General features: G+C 46.3%; 1 protein-coding gene across 7 annotated transcripts in view; it reads left to right on the forward strand.

The window, feature by feature from the left end:
- HMOX2 (heme oxygenase 2) overlaps positions 1–15,882 on the forward strand; it is a 50,381-nt gene that overhangs the window by 31,536 nt on the left and 2,963 nt on the right. For 3 of the 7 annotated variants that reach the window (XM_011961330.1, XM_011961332.1, XM_011961328.1), the window contains exons 2-3: positions 13,670–13,793; positions 15,394–15,511. In XM_011961330.1, the coding sequence (XP_011816720.1) occupies positions 13,708–13,793; positions 15,394–15,511 (204 nt within the window). In that variant the 5' untranslated portion in view covers positions 13,670–13,707. Of the gene's footprint in view, positions 1–2,654; positions 2,704–3,043; positions 3,253–3,368; positions 3,493–9,469; positions 9,477–10,747; positions 10,866–11,065; positions 11,163–13,669; positions 13,794–15,393; positions 15,512–15,882 lie in introns of those variants that run through there. The other 4 variants (XM_011961331.1, XM_011961327.1, XM_011961329.1 and 1 more) reach the window with 4 other exon arrangements.

The raw sequence follows: 15,882 nt of genomic DNA on the forward strand, positions 1-15,882 counted from the left end.
ACTGGGTGCAGTGGCTCACCTTGTAATCCCAACACTTTGGGAGGCCAAGGCAGGCAGATCACTTGAGGTCAGCAGTTTGAGACCAGCCTGGGCAACGTGGCAATACCGTGACTCTACTAAAAATACAATAATTAATTGGGTGTGTTGGCCTGTAGTCCTAGCTACTCAGGAGGCTGAGGCACAAGAATTGCTTGAACCCGGAGGGAGTGGGGAGGGATAGCATTAGGAGATATACCTAATGTAAATGACAAGTTAATGGGTGCAGCACACCAACATGGCACATGTATACATATGTCACAAACCTGCATGTTGTGCACATGTACCCTAGAACTTAAAGTATAATTAAAAAAATAAAAAAGAATTGCTTGAACTCAGGAGTGGGGAGAAAAAGGAAATATTAGGGGAAAATATTAGGGGAAAAGAAAATAAAAATATTAGGGGACATTTGTTAATTTTACATTTCTTTTTTCTTTTCCCTTCTTTTTCCTTTTTTTTTTTTTTTGAGACAGAGTCTTTCTCTGTGGCCCAGGCTGGAAGCCGGAATTCAGTGGTTCAGTCATAGCTCATTGCCACCTCTACCTCCTGGGCTCAAGTGATCTTCCCACCTGAGCCTCCTAAGTAGATGGTACCACAACTGCATGCCACTCCCCTCCACCCCCGTCAGCCTACCAGCTAATTAAAAAATTTTTTTTTTTTTTTTTTGTAGAGATGGGGTCTCCCTGTGTTGCCCAGGCCAGTCTCAAACTCCTAGGCCCAAGCAATCCTCCTGCCTTAGCCTCTCAAAGTGCTGGGATTACAGACATGAGCCACTGGGCTCAGCCATTAATTTTAAATTGCAAGGGATGTTTTCTTTAGTTTATTAATCAGCACCATATAATGTCACCGTTTTATAACTCATTTATCTCATTTAATTCTCGTACCTGCCTTGTGGAATTGTTATCACTGTCCTTTACAGATGAAGAAAGAAACTCCAAGAAATTAGGTAGCTGGCCCAAGTCTACCCAACTGGGATGGGCAGAACCAGGGTTTGCTCTTGGTTGTACCTTTCTAGAGCCTGTGCCTTCACCACATCCGTGTGCTGCCTCTTGGCCTCTGTGTGGCCAGTAGATTCTCTCATGGCTAGGCTCATGTTAATTAACATTTGTTGGGTGCCTACTACGGCTCAGTCTCTAGAGATCATTGTAAAATCCAGTCCACTGCCCCAGCTCCTCGTGTGTCTTTTGAACACGTTAGTATTGTGCTGTGCAGAAAGGACTTCTGTGCATATGCCTGCTATTACACTTGTTGAACCCAGTTTCTAGAAACTTTCATTCAGATGGGGGGATTCGGTCTTATCATAGAATATATACAAAAATACAAATATTTAAATCTTTATGTAAATTAATAGTCACATATGCCATTTATACAGATAGCGAGTTACAGCCAAGTGACAGTTGTGATGGGAGGCCGTGTCCGGGGAATTTCATACTAGGGAGGAAAGTAGAAAACATGGCTGTGGGGCCGACTTGGTGGCTCACACCTGTAATCCCAGCACTTTGGGAGACCGAGGCAGGTAGATCACGAGGCCAGGAGATCGAGACCATCCTGGCTAACATGGTGAAACCCCAACTGTACTAAAAATACAAAAAATTAGCGGGGTATGGTGGCGGGCGCCTGTAGTCCCAGCTACTCGGGAGGCTGAGGCAGGAGAATGGCATGAACCCAGGAGGCGGAGCTTGCAGAGCACCACTGCACTGCAGCCTGGGCCACAGAGCGAGACTCCGTCTCAAAAAAAAAAAAAAAAGTTTGGTCGGGTATGGTGGCTCCTACCTGTAATCACTGTAATCACAGCATTTTGGGAGGCCAAAATGAGAGGACTGTTGGGGCTAGGAGTTCAAGACCAGTCTGGGTTTGATTGGGTTTAAGATTATCCCTGTTAGTTGGCTCTCTTTCTGAAAAGTTGTTTAGAGTAGAAGAGAGAGCTGCATTTACAGCTAATTGCTAGTAATTTCACATCATCTGCAATATATTTTCTGGACACTCTGCCCGACTACTCCTGTGGGACGTTGTCATTTATGTGCAAATCAGGCCCTATATACTAAGGGAGGAAAACAGTTGAGGACCTCCTTTTTTAGGAACTCTTGGTGCCTTGTGCATTAAGACAGGGAGTCAGAGGGTAAGAAGGAAGCAGATTCCACTTCGCTTACCACTCTTAGGGTGTAGGCAGGGCCCACTGGTCGTGCTGGGAAAGCCGACCACCCTTCTTTGAGCAAGTCCAATAGCTGCTGCTGCTAGTTCCGTCCTGCCATAGGCACAGTCTGTGTAGGACGAGCCAACCATATGTGGTGTTACTGGTTCTTGGCCTGGGCTTGTTTTCTTGCCCCAACTTCAGCCCCCACCAGAATCTGGGCAGTCATTGTGAAGAAGCCTAGGAATAATACCTTACTCTATAGGCCTGTGGAAACCTGTAAAGATACCTTGCAGGCCCAGAGTGAGAAACTGGAGCTGCCTTGTTTGATTGACCAAAGGCTTGTCCTATAGAGTTGCTAATTTTACAGGAAGTGTATGTTGACATACTTTCTATCTGTTGCACTAGCATTTCTGAGGCACAGTATATTTAATATATTTCAGTAGGCAGAAATACAGGACTGCTTAGATTTTTTTTTTTTTTTGAGATGGAGTCTCGCTCTGTCGCCCAGGCTGGAGTGCAGTGGCCAGATCTCAGCTCGCTGCAAGCTCCGCCTCCCGGGTTTACGCCATTCTCCTGCCTCAGCCTCCCGAGTAGCTGGGACTACAGGCGCCCGCCACCTTGCCCGGCTAGTTTTTTGTATTTTTTAGTAGAGACGGGGTTTCACCGTATTAGCCAGGATGGTCTCGATCTCCTGACCTCGTGATCCACCCGTCTCGGCCTCCCAAAGTGCTGGGATTACAGGCTTGAGCCACCGCGCCCGGCCAGGACTGCTTAGATTTTAAACACTCAATACATGCTTGACACGGTTTAGTCTATTTCTCTGTAGTTACTATAGCAATGGATGCTATAGAGATGTGCAGACCCTATTGTGACCTCCCTTTGGTACAGGGATGCTCTGGAGCCCCTGGCTTCATTGTCCACTAAGGTCTGGCAGGTCTGATTGTCTCTCTTCAGGCACTGAATATTGGGGTATGCCATCCTCCCCTGCTGGAACCAGCCTTGGCCTGCCCTGTTAGTCATCAAAAATAGATCTCACCAGGGAACAATCTTCTCAGGTTGTTGTGTAATCTGAGTGAGCCAAGGTGAGTGTTTTGGGGACAAGCAGCATCAACTTCTGAATCTTCAGCTGGGCCTGAGCACTTATTTCTCAGAAATAATAGAATCTTGCTCACTTTTCTTTTCTTTTTTTTTTTTTTAGACGGAGTCTCGCTCTGTTGACCAGGCTGGAGTACAGTAGATTGATCTCAGCTCATTGTAGCCTCCACCTCCTGGGTTCAAGCGATTCTCCTGCCTCAGCCTCCTGTGTAGCTGGTATTACAGGCGTGCACCACCACGTCTGGGTAATAATTGTATTTTTAGTAGAGATGGGGTTTCACCATGTTGGCTAGGCTGCTCTTGAGCTCCTGACCTCAAGTGATCTGCCCACTTCGGCCTCCCAAAGAGCTGGGATTATAGGTGTGAGTCACCGTGCCCGGCCTCTTGCTCACTTTTCATACTAAAACAACAAATTACAGGCTGTAGTTTAACCTGTCTACTGCATGCATAAATGCAGCGTGGTACGAGTGCCTCTAGCCTATAACTTCAGCTTCCATGTTACTAGCAGTTTGTGGTGACACCATACTAATCTCACCATACTAATCTCACATGCAGGAACCAATGAGGATTAGCTAGGGACACAGGAGGAGTCACCTTGCATTCAGAATGATTCAAGTTTAGTCTCAACTTGATCATTAGCTCTCTGAGTGACCTTGCCCATGTTAATTCTCTTGATCTTAGTTTCTTCAGAGCCAATGAGACACTGCTTGAAAGTGACTTAGCCTGGTATACCCAGCTCTGTGAGACTTATAGTCTAGTGCTCTCTTGGGTGAACTTGAGGGTCGTCTGCCAAGGCAGGAATGGCTTCTTTAAAAAAAAAAAATTATTTTATTTTTATTTTTTTGTAGATGGGGGGCTCACTATGTTTCCTAGGCTGGTCTCAAACTCCTGGACTCAAGTGATCCTTCAGCCTCAGCCTCCCAAAGTGCAGAGGTTATAGGTGTGAGCTACCAGAACCAGCCTCCAGGAATGGCTTCTAATGCTTCAGGCTGCTTGTGGAGAGGAAAGCATCTGGGAGCTGATGGCACTCTCAGGTTTCCCAAAATGACAGTTCTGCATGTGCACCTTAATCACCTAATTTTTTTCCCTCCACCCCCAAATGCTATTCACAGTTCCTGTTTATGATAGCAGCTGAAGCTTACAGGTGACAATTTATGTGTCTGTGTGAAAGGAAACATGACTGACTCCACTTATCCACAGGACACCTGCTTTCAAGGTTGTTCAGTGTTGGAATGATATTTGCTTGATAGTAACCTAGGGATGACCCAAGGTTTCATCAGTTAAAGCCAGCCCTGTGGGATGCCTGAAGCCTAGGCTCTGTCCCTATAAAAATCCCACCAGAACCATTTTAGAATTCACTCAGGGCTTTACCACCTCCCCCCGCCCCGGTGCTGCCTATGAAACTAAAGAATCCTCAGCTTCTCAGCCCTGGGACACATTCTTCTCATATAAAGTGAGGTGGCGGTCAGGGAATAGGGGCGAGTCTTGTGCTTAATTTCAGTTATAATAGGAAGACTCTATCAGGACTCATCGTTGTCCCAGCAATAGTCAATTCCAGGCCCCTTCTTTGAACTCATTTCAGTGTTTCAGGTTCCGTCCTTGGTGCCTGCCTTCACTGCTTGCTCAGTTGTATTTGAACATGGCTAGAGATGAGCACACTTCTCTTCTCCAGTAAAAAAGCCTGCAAGAAAAGTCTTGGACTTCTTGAACTGCTATCAGTTGGGTTTTTTTTATTCAATATATTTTTTGAGATGGAGGGGGTCTCACTTTGTTGCCCAGGATGGTGTTGAACTCCTGGCCACAAGTGATCCTTCTACCTCAGCGTTCCAAAGTACAGAGATTATAGGCTTGAGCTACCACAACCAGTCTCTTGTCAGTTTTTGAGGTTACTTAAGAGGCTAATGCCTTTAAATTAGTTTGCAGTTGTTTTGCTTTTGCCTTCCTTTTTGCCCAGACGTGCAAATGCTTACTTAGTAAATCTGACTCAAGTGCTTTGTGTCCCGAGTCCCCACTTTTCCAGGATTCGTTGTCTTTTGTTTGTTTGTTTGTTTTTTGAGACAGAGTCTCGCTTTGTAGCCCAGGCTGGAGGGCAGTGGCGTGATCTCGGCTCACTGCCAAGCTTCACCTCCCAGGTTCACGCCATTCTCCTGCCTCAGCCTCCCGAGTAGCTGGGACTACAGGCACCTGCCACCACACCCAACTAATTTTTTTGTATTTTTAGTGGAGACAGGGTTTCACTGTGTTAACCAGGATGGTCTCAATCTCTTGACCTCGTGAGATCCACCTGCCTCGGCCTCCCAAAGTGCTGGGATTATAGGTGTGAGCAATCGCGCCCAACCTTTTTTTTTTTTGAGACACAGTCTTGCTCTGTCGCCCAGGCTGGAGTGCAGTGGCTCTATCGGCTCACTGCATCCTCTAAGTCCTGGGTTCAAGCAATTCTTGTGCCTCAGCCTCCTGAGTAGCTGGGATTACAGTCACGCGCCACCACACCTGGCTAATTTTTTATATTTTTAGTAGAGATAGGGTTTCGCCATGTTGGCCAGGCTGGTCTTGAATGCCTGACCTCAGGTGATCTACCCACTTGGCCTCCCAAAGTGCTGGGATTACAGACGTGAGCCACCGCGCCCAGCTGGATTCAGTCTTAACTTGCTCTTTTTTGTTTTTTTTTTTGAGTCTCACTCCCTTGCCAGGCTGGAGTACAATGGTGTGATCATAGCTCACTGCATCCTTGAACTCCTGGGGTTAAAAGATCCTCTGGCCCCAGTTTCCCGAGTGGTTGGGACTACAGGTGTGTGTCACCACGCCTGGCTAATTATTTTATTTTTCGTAGAGACAAGGTCTGGCTGTGTTGCCCAGGCTAGTCTTAAACTCCTAGGCTTAGGCCATCCTCCCACCTTGGCCTCCCAAAGTGCCGGGATTATAGGTGTGAGCCACTGCACTCAGCCTGGATTTGCTCTTTTATCAAGAGGTTAATAGTCACTCTTCCATTCAATGAACTATGGGATTGAATTGCCCCAGTGATTAAATGAAAGGGCTTATGTATAATATTTCCTGAGGAGTGGCAGTACCAGAGTTCAGAGGAGACCTCAGTCCATTTATTCTGTAAACTTAGAAGCTATAGTTCTAGATGATGTGACTTCTTCAGGGTGTTGAGAAGTCTCTGTTACCTAGTGCCTTACTGGATTAGAACTGATTGAGCTCTGTCTGCTGCCCCAAACATGTGGCTCAGCCAATCTCCAGTGGCATCTGCAATGTGGGTATTCTAGCCTGCAGTGGTCACATGGTTCACCTTGGAAAGGGCAGATATTCCTGTTTCCTGACACTGCTGCAGAATGAGGTCTGAGTTAGAAGTCCTCAGGTGTGACCTGCCCAGAACTCTCCGAATTTGCTGGATTTCTTGTTCTTTCTCAGTGTTTAACAATCATCCAATTGCTCATTCTCACCGGCGACTTCCTCAGTAAGAGCTCAATATTTGAAGTGGTGCTACCTTTTGTCAAACATTCATACATGTTAGCCCACTTAGTCTTCGCAGCACACAGTGGATTAATGGATTTTTTAAAGCTGGTATTTACGCACGATGGAATACTACTCAGCCATAAACAAGAAGGAAATTCTGTCATTTGTGACTACATGGATGCATCTAGAGGACATTATGCTGAGTGAAGTAAGCCAAACAAAGACGAATGGTTCACGATATCACTTATATGTGAAATCTGAAAAAGTCCAAGTTATAGAAGGAGAGTGTGAAATGTTGGTTACCAGCGGCTGGGGGAAGGGAAAGGTGGGTGTGGAAAGGGGAGATGTTGATTAAAGGGTACCAAATTTCATTTAGGAGAAATAAGGTCTGATGATCTGTCTTACAGCATAGTGACTATAGTTAATATGGTTAATATTATAGTAGTATTGTGTACTTCAAAATTGCTAAAAGAGTGGTTTTTAAAAGTGCTCACCACAAAGAAATGATAAGTATATGAGCTAATAGATATGTTAATAACCCTGATTTGATTATTCCCCAATGTATACATGTGTGCGAACATCACACTGTACCCCATAAATATAATTGTCAGTTAAAAACTTAGAAGAGTCAAGTCAGATCTGAAGAGAAGTCAAAACAAATTTCATATAGCTAATTTAGAGACATGGGACCCAATTAAAAATTTATATTACTTTACTTGGTATTTTAGAATTTAACTGTTATTTTCTTGTTACACACACAGGCATAGGCACACATACCCTCTGTTTAACTGGCTTTCTCAGTAGGACTCCATCTGTGTATTTGCAACAGCTGTAATGGGTTGGCTGCTCCCCAGGGTGCTGGCCTGTAAGTCATATTGGATGCTGATCTGAATCTGAGGGAATCTGGATCTCTCTTGTAGGAAGCTTTTGGTTTTACTGGGAAGACAGGATGATAGTCAGTTGTGGGAGCTGAAGAGTATCACCTCATATTAATATGGTGGCAATTTTATATAGGAGTGAGCTCTGAGCTGCAAACAGCCTTCTAGGAAGCAGGCAGGGGACCCCCATCTGGGGTGATGGTAAGAATCCTGATGCCCAACTGCAAGGCGTTCAGCAGGGAGGGAGCATTGGTGGAGTCCCAGTGCAGAAGTCTCTGAGCAGCCACTTAGCTTCCCCGTGCATGTGGGATAACAACCCAAGTTCATGTTGTGGGCATCTCATGCAGTGCAGTAGCAGTAGCTGGTCACTGTCGAGTGTCACTGTTCCATTGAGTCAGAAGCCTGCAGAATTGTTCTCATTCCAAGGAATGAGTCAGTCTGCTGTTCCTTACCCTTGGTGCTGGCTGAGCTGAGCAACCTGCTCTTCTTTCAGTTCAGGTTTCTCCAGGGCAAAGAAGTCTTTATTGTTCGTTTCTGTATCACAATATAGGAAATGAATTATAATATAGTCCTTAGATTATATTCCCACCTGGCAGCAATGCACTGAGTTACCTGACATGAAATTTGTTGGACTTAGTCTCCATGGAGGAGGATTTGACATCTTTGTCTGTTGTCTCAGAAGTCCCAGTAGTGCCTCATGCCAGCAATCTAGCAGGAGCAAAAGCTTTGGGACAGCATTCTGGATCTGCTGAGCTGGTCTAAAGGAACCTCTTTTGCTGGAAGTAACTGTGATAGGAACTTTGTTACTGCTTCTGTTAGCTCAGGTGTTGGAATGAGAATCAGCAGCTGATCAGGTGAACAGCTAGGAGTACTGGAATTATGGAGTAGTGGAGGTAGATTTTATAAACAGAGGGTCACAGGTTTTTGGAAATGAGAAAGAGAGAGGGCAGACTGGCCTTCTAGCATTTGTAATAGAAAAGAGGACCCAGGAGCTTCCACTGACTAGTTAGTTGACACAGTGCGGGATCTTAGCTGGTTTGCTTGGTCCAATTCCTGTCTCTTGGTTTCTTTTTTCCCTTCCCTGCCTTCCCCTCCCTCTTCCCTTTTTCTTTCCAAGAGAATTGAGTCACTCCGTATGAAAGAAGCAGGCAGTTGGCTAAAAAGTCCAACAAAAAACAAGTATTTATAGCTCTCCAAATTTCCCGCTTGTCATTATCGGTATGCTTGTATACTTTTGCACACAGTTGTAGTCAGTGTTGGGGTCCTTTTTTAAAAAAAAAAAGTTTTTGTAGGCTTTTCCATGCATGAACACAGCTTATCAACTTGTCCCGGCTGTGCCAGGATTCCATTGTTTACTGTTGTTTGAGCAGTCATGCCCTTTGTTCTTAGGCTGTGTGTTGTTTTTTTCCTAACATCATAGTATGGCTGTGTATTATTTTGATACAGATTACGATTACTATCACTATTTCTTGAAGTGTATTTCCCAGAGTGGCATATTTTAGGATCTTTTTTTCTTCTTTTTTTTGGTGGGGGCGGGGTTGGGGAACATGTAGCTTCTTGTGGATATTAGAGATTGAAGTCTAGAAAGGTTCTACGTTTATGATTTGGCCCCCAATTTTCTAGAGATACCAATGGTTCCTGCAAACAAAAGAGCATTCAAGTATAGAAACCAACCAGACGAAGTCTGGACATGTAGCTTTTCAGAAAGTGAAAAAATATGATGTTTCTGCTGTTGTAAGGTGGCCTCTGAATGCCACACTGTGTGGCCACTCCCTTGGACAGTGGCTAGGCCACAAAGTCGCCTCCCCTGGCCCCATTCTGTGGGTTGAATGTGCTAACCGAGCCTTCCCAGGAGCCTCCTCTGCCCCAGCCCCCAGGTCTGTACAGATGGTAGTTGGTACTTTCAGTCCGCCTTGAGGACTCAGTATTCTTCCTGTTAGCTTTCCTTCCAAGTAAAATCAGTAGAATCTGTTTTGAGTTTAGAAAATTTGAAGTCGTGGACAGCAGATTACTTTTTCTTGTTTTTAAAAAATTGTGTATTATTGGCATCATGCACGAGATGTTCTCCTTCCTCCTTCTCCCCTCAACCCTGTTTTTTTTTTTTTTTTTTTTTCAGTTGGGTGTTTTTACTCAACAAGTATTTATTGAGAATCTAGTCTTTTCCAGACCCTGGAGCTATAGTAGTGGAAAAGACAGCTCTGGTCCAGAGTTTGGCTTCCTACGGGCTGGGAGGTCAGAACCGGGAGCTGGCAGACAGGAGTGAGGTTGAAGAGGAGCTAACACAAGTAAAGTGCTGCTGAGAAAATGCCCAAGTGGGTACCAAAGGAAGCAGCTTTCTCTTCCCGTTTTTTTTTTTTTTTTGACAGTCTTGCTCTGTTTCCCAGTCTGGAGTGCAGCAGTGACATGATCTTGGCTCACTGCAATCTCCGCCTCCCAGGTTCAAGGGATTTTCCTGCCTTAGCCTCCTGAGTAGCTGGGATTACAGGTGCCCGCCACCATGCCTGGCTCATTTTTGTATTTTTAGTAGAGATGGGCTTTCACCATGTTGGCCTGGCTGGTCTCGAATTGCTGACCTCTGGTGATCTGCCCACCTCGGTCTCCCTAAGTGCTGGGATTACAGGTGTGAACCACTGCGCCTGGCGCCTTTTTATATTTTTAAGAGAAGCAAAAGGACTTGTTGTTTAATTAAGCAAGACTATACTCTCCCAGAGCATGGAGTTATTACTGAGTAAAACACAGTTAATGAGATTTAATCACCTTCCCTGTCCGCATGATAATTAGGTGCAAATGGCAAGAAGCGTACTCCAGTCACTGCAGTTGGTGACCTGGGCCATGGATTGTCTTGTCTTTGCCTCATTTTGCCTGTAAGGAGCATGGCGCCTGTGGTCCTGGGGTACCTGGGGTGTGCCCTCAGCCTGGTCCTTTGCTTCCATCACCCATCTAGAGGCTCCAGGACCCTTTACTGCACCCTTCCCTCCTCTAGATAGCTCAGTGTTTTCATCCCAGCACCTTTTTCTCTGCTGCCTGAGAACTGAGCAGCCAGAGACAAATTTTGGCTCTCAGGGTCCTCAAGGTTGTATAGCAAAGCTGTTCTTGTTATTTATTATTATTTTAAATATTTTATCTTATTTATTTATTATCGAGACAGAGTCTCGCTCTGTCGGCCAGGCTGGAGTGCAGCGGCATGATCTTGACTCACTGCAACCTCTGTCTCCCAGGCTTAAGAAATGCTCCTACGTCAGCCTCCCAAGTAGCTGGGATTACAGGCGTGTGCCACCATGCCTGGCTGATTTTTGTATTTTTAGTAGAGACGGGGTTTCACCTTGTTGGCTAGGCTGGTCTCGAACTCCTGACCTCAGGTAATCTGCCCGCTTCGGCCTCCCAAAGTGCTGGGATTACAGGTGTGAGCCACCACGCCTGGCCTTTTTAAATTTTTTTTAAGATGGACTCTCGCTCTTTTTCCCAGGCTGGAGTGCAACGGCTCGATCTCACTCACTGCAACTTCTGCCTCCCAGGTTCAAGCGATTTTCTTGCCTCAGCCTCCTGAGTAGCTGGGATTACAGGTGTGTGCCACCATGCCTGGCTAATTTTTGTGTTTTTAGTAGAGACAGGGTTTTACCATGTTGGCCAGTGGCTGGTCTCAAACTCCTGACCTTGTGATCTGTGCACCTTGGCTTCCCAAAGTGTTGGGATTACAGGCGTGAGCCACCGCGCCCAGCCAGCAAAGATGTTCTTTTACAAAAAAAAAAAAATATATATATATATATCAAGGTCTGAAGGCCCATATAAGGCTTATTCTACAGCTTGCAGTGCCTGTTCTGGCCCCTTGATAAGCAGACACACAGCTGGGCAGCCTTATGCTATCTCTGTGAACCACCCATTTCTGGCTTTGTTCATAATATTCCTTTGATCTAGAGGCCCTCCCCAACTCCTGCCCCAAATCCTGTCTGTGTTGAGGGTCCTGCCCCAGGAAGCCCTCTGCATACTGTTCCATGTGATACCCGCCTGCTTTCACTTTCTTCTAGACTGTGCTGTGCATCATACAGTTCATCAGCATTATTGCAGAGTAGAGTGTTTCTGATTTGGAGTCAAGAGAAGGTTCCATTTTTCTGTACATCCCAATGTTTATTTTCTGAGTGTTCTCAGACATCACTAAACCTCAGTCAAAATAAAGTATGATCATGATGTAACATTCATTGAGTGCTTACCATATGTTAGGCATTGTGCTATATGAGTTATCACTTGACTTCCTAAAATAATCCCAATATAGATGCTAAATGTAAAGGTGAGAGAGACGGTTCAAAAAGGCCTCAGTGAGCAAACCATGTATTATAATATCCTAAAAGATAACAAAAATGTAACTAGCTATCTAGAGGAAACTCAGGAAGGATATGTGCCTTGAGCCTTTTAAGGACCATTTCTTACACTTCTTTGTTCTTCTTGACACCTGTTTCTGGGTAGAGCACACAGAAAATGCTCAGTAGATAAGTTATTTTTCCTTGGCCCAGTTTGGCCTGATTTGGCCCTAGTTCTGTCTTTGTGAGTTACTTTGTTAGTTGTTGGTGCTACCGTGCTGCTATTCATGTAGAAGGTTTCCCAAATGGGCTGCGCCTTACATTGCCTGAGCAGAAGCCCCTGGGGATGGAGCATGAGCTTGCCTTGTTATGGGACTGTATTTCCCTGGCTGACGAAGGCTCAGCCTTTGCAGCGGGCAATGGGAATTGATTGGCCAACTTAATATTTCCTTCAGCCTAGCAAAGTCCTAAGTAGGCTACGGACAGTCTGCTTTTTTGGTAACTCCTGTAGGCTGCCCTCTGCACAAGGCACCCAGCCTCTCACAGCTAGGATGAACTGGCGTCAGCACACTTGCAGAGGGGTGGAACTGTGCGTTGCTTGCCAAGCTTTTTATTTCCCTAAGGTTTTTGAGGTTTTCTTTGTTTTCGGTAATTTTTTTTTTTTTTTTTTTTTTTGAGACAGGGTTTCACTCTTATTGCCGAGGCTGAAGTGTACAGTGGCGCAATCTTGGCTTACTGCAACCTCTGCCTCCCAGGTTCAAGTGATTCTCCTGCCTCAGCCTCCCAAGTAGCTGGGATTACAGGTACATGTGCACCACATCTGGCTAATTTTGTATTTTTAGTAGAGACGGGGTTTCTCCATGTTGGTCAGGCTGGTCTTAAACTCCCAGTCTCAGGTGATCCACCCGCCTCGGCCTCCCAAAGTGCTGGGATTACAGGCATGAGTCACTGCGTCCAGTCTAACTTTTTAATTTTGATACATTTTTTTTTTTTTTTGAGACAGAGTTTTGCTCTTGTTGCCCAGGCTGGAGTGCAATGGCGCGATCTCAGCTCACTGCAACCTCTGCCTCCTGGGCTCAAGAGATTCTCCTGCCTCAGCCTCCCAAGTAGCTGGGATTACAAGTGTGCACCACCATTCCCGGCTATTTTTTGTATTTTTAGTAGAGACGGGGTTTCACCATGTTGACCAGGCTGGTCTCGAACTCCAGTCTGCCTCGGCCTCCCAAAGTGCTGGGATTACAGGCATGAGCCACTGCACCCTGTCTTGATACAGTTTTAAGCATACAGAAAAATGGTAAGAATAGTACAAAGAACTCTCAAAGAACCTTTTCCCCAGATGCACTGCTAGGATTTTGCCTTGTTTGCTTTTCTGACTTGCCAGTGTCCCCACCCTGCAGCATATGCACATGCACACACACTGTCTTCTGAACCATCTGACAGGGAGTTGCAGGCAGTGTGCCTTTACTTCTGAATACCCCAGTGTGTATTTCTTAGGAACAAAGACATTCTCTTACATAATCGCAGTACAATTATTTTTTAAAACCAGCAAGCTTAATGTCAATACCATGCTATTACCTAATACATTGTTCATATTCAGATTTTTTCCATATTCCACTATGGTCCCAGTAATGGCAGAGCTTTATTTTAAAGAAAACAATCCTGGGGTGTGTGGGTGTCACCTTGGTTACACTGGCTCCGAGGAAAGTAGAACTGGCAGGTATTTGGGGAAGTGACTGCCGTGGGTGCCACATCACCAGCTCCTTGTGTCTCTGCAGGACCAGAGTGAGAGCAGCAAGAACCACACCCAGCAGCAATGTCAGCGGAAGTGGAAACCTCAGAGGGGGTAGACGAATCAGAGAAAAAGAACTCTGGGGCCTTAGAAAAGGAGAACCAAATGAGGTGAGTGATGGGGGCTGGCTGCACTGAGTCAGGTGGGCCCAGCACCTGTCCTGCTCAGCACACCCAGTTTCGTCTGCTGGCAGCACTGGGGAGTGGCCATGGGCCATGAGCTCTGGACCTCTGGGTGCCTGCTTGGCCCTGCAGGGACTGCATACAGTTTCAGCTGCTTAGAATTCTCCCCACTGGTCTGTTGTCTCATCCCAGGAGGCAGAGCAGGTGCTCCTGGGAGTGCTGATAGGATTTGATGGTAGTCATCCTTTTTTCTTCTTAAAAACTTGCATGTGGCTGGGCGCGGTGGCTCAAGCCTGTAATCCCAGCACTTTGGGAGGCCGAGACGGGCGGATCACGAGGTCAGGAGATCGAGACCATACTGGCTAACACAGTGAAACCCCGTCTCTACTAAAAAATACAAAAAACTAGCCGGGCGAGATGGCTGGCGCCTGTAGTCCCAGCTACTTGGGAGATTGAGGCAGGAGAATGGTGTGAACCCGGGAGGCGGAGGTTGCAGTGAGCTGAGATCCAGCCACTGCACTCCAGCCTGGGCGACAGAGCAAGACTCCATCTCAAAAAAAAAAAAACTTCCATGTTTCCTCATCTGGGCTGAGAAAGGGTAAATGGAGGCAAAGCTGGCTCTGTTCAGTCTTTACCCCATAAAATTGACTAACTCTGACTACAGGGCAGGCTTTCCTTACTCTGTATAGGGACAGCTCATGCTAAACCTGAGCTTCCAGGCCCTGTTCTGCATCATTAGTCTCTCTTTATAGCCCGGTCATTGGCCAAGTTTGTTTTTTTATCCTTTGAAATAATTGCTAATAATAAATCGATTCTCAGAACATGGATGATAACAAGCTAATCTCCTAAAAAAGCCAGCAGAGGCCAGACCATGATAAGGCCAAATTTCTCTCACTCTTATAGATGGATTGTGTGGACACATGTAAGCCCTTGCCCAACTACAACCATCTTTAGGATCACACGTTTTTTACCTTGTCCATCCATCCACACACCTTTACACTGTGTAATTTCGTTAAGCAGCACAAACCCAGCCTGGTCCCAGCCCCAGCCTCTCGGTTGTCTCTTCATCCTTCTGTGCTTGGTCCTAGTCATAGATAGTCCTGATGAGGCTGGGGGTCCAAGGTGGAAGGAAGGCAGTGGGGCCATCCGAGGAGACCCATGGTCACAGCCTTACTGAGGTGTGTGGATTCCAGGAGACATGTTCCAAGGCAGGCTGTTCCTAGAAGCCAGCAAATACTGATGGGAGTATAGATGTGTGTCTCTTCGGCCACTAGGTGGCCACAGAAGCAACGCATTGCTCATTTGAGTGGTTCCCAACACAGACACATGGACGTGGGTACTACTCTCAAGGAGCAGGCCACAGTCATCCCGTGTGTCCTGAGTCCTTGGAGCAGACTGTCATGTCTGCTTGCCCTGTGTTCCCCAACAAATTCCTGCTATTTGTGTTGGAGTGAAGTGTCTGAGAAGCCCCAGCCTCCAGTACAATAGGTGGTCACCTTGGGGTCTGGACTCAGTCTTCTTCCTATGGTCCTTTCTGGGAAGCTGGGAAGGGCTAATTGACACACAAACACCTCCCATCTCCCCACAGAATGGCTGACCTCTCGGAGCTCCTGAAGGAAGGGACCAAGGAAGCACACGACCGGGCAGAAAACACCCAGTTTGTCAAGGACTTCTTGAAAGGCAACATTAAGAAGGAGCTGTTTAAGGTTTGTGCCCCACGTTGGGTTCCAGACTGTTATATGGGGTTGGGGGGGAGGCCTTGGTCCCACGAGAAAGGTGCCCCTGGAGCCACTCTGAGGGAAAAGCTGGGCTTTTCTCCACACTCCATTCCTTCTTGACATTAAGCTCTGGCTCTCGGCTGGGTACGGTGGCTCATGTCTGTAATCCCAGCACTTTGGGAGGCCGAGGCAAGTGGATCACTTGACGCCAGGAGCCTGGCCAACATGGTAAAACCCTGTCTCTACTAAGAATACAAAAATTAGCCAGGTGTAGTGACACACACCTGTACTTCCAGCTACTTGGGAGGCTGAGGTGGGAGAATCACTTGAACCTGGGAGGTGGAGGTTGCAGTGAGCCG

This window comes from Colobus angolensis, unplaced genomic scaffold (assembly GCF_000951035.1).
Source record: "Colobus angolensis palliatus isolate OR3802 unplaced genomic scaffold, Cang.pa_1.0 Scaffold55, whole genome shotgun sequence".
In the NCBI taxonomy this organism is placed as follows: Eukaryota; Metazoa; Chordata; class Mammalia; order Primates; family Cercopithecidae; genus Colobus; species Colobus angolensis.